The 3,304-nt window shown below is 38.8% G+C and overlaps 1 protein-coding gene across 1 annotated transcript in view; it reads left to right on the top strand.

Annotated features, from left to right (window-relative positions):
* LOC132156676 (serine/threonine-protein kinase 32C-like) overlaps positions 1–1,275 on the top strand; it is a 49,172-nt gene extending 47,897 nt beyond the window's left edge. The window contains exon 12 of the mRNA XM_059565616.1: positions 567–1,275. Coding sequence (XP_059421599.1) covers positions 567–726 — 160 coding nt within the window. The 3' untranslated portion in view covers positions 727–1,275. The remainder of the gene's footprint in view (positions 1–566) is intronic.
* Positions 1,276–3,304: the final 2,029 nt, after the last annotated feature.

Genomic DNA, 3,304 nt, shown 5'->3' with positions numbered 1-3,304 from the left:
CGTCCTGTGTATTCTGTACATGCAACATTTCTTTTCTTTGTGCTCAACCCATAAACACAATCTTCCTGAAATGATTTGATTTGAATGCATAATTTCTTGACTTGAATGCAATAATCCCTCAATCCAAGCTCAAACATCCATTTTGCATCATCACAAACGCATTTTCTTTAGGAAAAGGAACATTGTGACGGTGGACCACAAAACCAGTCATAAGGATCATTAGATTTATACAACAATAAATCATCTCTCCATTGATGTGTGCTTTGTTCGGAGGACAATATTTGAAAATCTGGAATCTGAGGGAGCAAAAAAATCTAAATATTGAGAAAATCATCTTTAAAGTTGTTCAAATGAAGATTTGATCTATTTACGGTAGTAGATTTACTGAATATCTTCATGGAACATGATCTTTACTTTTCCCATACAATACAAATATACCAGTGCTATTGTGACTGGTTTTGTGCTCCAGGGTCAGTGGATGTGTCCAGTGTGTTTTTGCACCTGTGTGTGTGTGTGTGTTTTCTACGAGTGTGTTCCTGAAGCTCTTGTTCTGTGCTGTGGCTCAGACTGAAGCGCCGGCAGGAGGAGGGCTGTATGGGAGCAGACGGAGACGAGGCCGAGGCCGAGCCTGAGGGAGGAACAGAGGACGAGGAGACCGAGGCTGAACCAGAGGCCTCCAAACTGAGCATGTGCGGCTCGGTCTGCTCATCTCCAGGAAGCTGCTAGCGCCCCCTGCTGTCTCGGAGCTGCTCCTCGAGATCCCAGCCCTGGCTTCCTTCCTCTCCATCGCTCCTAGAGTAAATTCTATGCAATGTAACTCTTCAGCATGATGTAAAATAGAGATTTTAGAGGCAATTCTACAATGTAAGACTGTTTGCTTGAGTATGACAACACCACATCAAACACACCAGACGACGGAGGAGATTTAGGATTTATGTTTACATGTGTGACCACAAAATCAGTCATAAGGGAAACTGAGATTTCTACATCATCTGAAGCTGAATAACTCCTCTCTCCAGTGATGTGTGGTTTGTTCGGAGGACAATATTTGTCTGAGATGCAACTATTTGAAAATCTGGAATCTGAGGGAGCAACAAAATCTAAATATTGAGAAAATCATCTTTAAAGTTGTTCAAATGAAGTTCTTAGCAATGCATATTACTAATCAAACATTAAGTTTTGATATATTTATGGTAGGAAAAACTTCAGGACTAGTTAACAGTATTTGTTATTAAAAATATATGATCTTAAACACTTTTAAAAGCTGCACAAGTAGATCTGGAGACTTGTTCCTTTCATTTTCTCCTGTAGAAATGAAAAAGACATGGACTGATGTGTTTGCAGTGAGATGAATTATTTATGTGCTGTCTTTAGTTGAAGCATGACACTGAAGGGCTCATCACCCTTTTACTGTAAATATCCAGAAGTCTTAGTTTCTACATGAATCATGATTTAAAACTTACAGTTTAGGAAAACAGATCTTACTGATTGTTTGTCAGCATATACACTACTGGTCAGATTTTTTATATTTTTGAAAGAGTCTCTTCTGCTCCCCAAGGTTGCATTTATTTCATAATTTCTACTTATTAATACAGTAAAAAGTGTGAAATATTATTCAAATGTAATGCAGCTGTTTTCTGTGTGAATCTGTGGTAAAGTGTAATTTATTTCTGTGATGTGCAGCTGTATTACTGTATTGATCAAAAGTGTCAGTAAAGACATTTATAATGTTGCAAAATATTTCTTTTTTAAATAAATGCTGTTCTTCTGAACTTTCTATTCATCTGTGAATCCTGAAAAATTAAATGCATCACAGTTTCCACAGAAATATTGTGCAGCACAACTGTGTTCAACATTGATAATAATCAGAAATGTTTCTTGAGCAGTAAATCATCATATTATGATTTACTATGATTATCTGATTTCTGAAGATCATGTGACACTGAAGACTGGAGGAATGATGCTGAAAATACAGAAATACATTACACTTTAACACAGATTCACACAGAAAACAGATGATTTACACTAGAATAATATTTCACTATTTTACTGTATTTTTAATTAAATAAATCCAGCCTCTGTGAGCAGAAGAGACGTCTTTCAGTGTTATTTGTAAATGAGCCACAATCTCACATTGTGGTGTGTTTAAGGACAGACGTGTTTGACTCACATGATCACTATAAGCGATGAAGATGATGATGATGATGATGATAGTCGCCTATATTTCTCTCTGTTTGTCGCTGCTTTAACCCTTCCTGTCCTGCTCTCACATGTTGCCAAACTCTTTTCTGACTGTTAGACTCTTAAACTCAGTGAAGGTTTGATGAGACTCCAATCCGTAGTCTCTGTAGGACTCTGTAGGACGCCAGATTAAGGTTGATTTATGGGGTGTGTGTGTGTGTGTGTTTAATGCAGTAAGTTACATCGGCTCACGTGTAGCGAATCACTACTGTAAACTCACTGCTTCATCATGTAAACATGTACATAGTGAAAAGCCCAGTATTTTCCACAGTTTTATGTGGCTGAGCTGACATTAGTGAGTTTAAATATAGACGATATGATACTGAGAGGTTTTATGAACCCACAACTTGTTTAAAATCTCTCTCAAGTGTGCAGGCACAACTTTTAGGCAAAAACGCCAAAGCTTTTGTACCATTTGCATAGCCATTTCTAATCCAAACGAGTGCCTGTGTGTGTGTGTGTGTGTGTGTGTGTGTGTGTGTGTGTGTGTAAGTGAGTGAGTGAGTTTGTGTGTGTGTGTGTGTGTGTGTGTGTGTAAGTGAGTGTGTGAGTGTGTGTGTGTGTGTGTGTGTGTGTGTGTGTGTGTGTGTGTGTGTGTGTGTAAGTGAGTGAGTGTGTGTGTGTGTGTGTGTGTGTGTGTGTGTGTGAGTGTGTGTGTGTGTGTGTGTGTGTGAGAGAGAGAGAGTGCTTGCGTGAGAGTGTGTGTGAGTGTGTGTGTGTGTGTGTGTGTGTGTGTGTGTGTGAGTGAGTGAGAGTGAGAGTGTGAGTCAAGTCACCTTTATTTATATAGCACTTTAAACAAAATACATTGCGTCAAAGCAACTGAACAACATTCATTAGGAAAACAGTGTCAATAATGCAAAAATGACAGTTAAAGGCAGTTCATCATTGAATTCAGGGATGTCATCTCTGTTCAGTTAAATAGTGTCTGTGCATTTATTTGCAATCAAGTCAACGATATCGCTGTAGATGAAGTGTCCCCAACTAAGCAAGCCAGAGGCGACAGCGGCAAGGAACCGAAACTCCATCGGTGACAAAATGGAGAAAAAAACCTTGGGAGAAA

This window comes from Carassius carassius, chromosome 14 (assembly GCF_963082965.1).
Source record: "Carassius carassius chromosome 14, fCarCar2.1, whole genome shotgun sequence".
NCBI lineage: Eukaryota > Metazoa > Chordata > Actinopteri > Cypriniformes > Cyprinidae > Carassius > Carassius carassius.
This window is presented reverse-complemented; position numbering and strand designations above follow the sequence as displayed.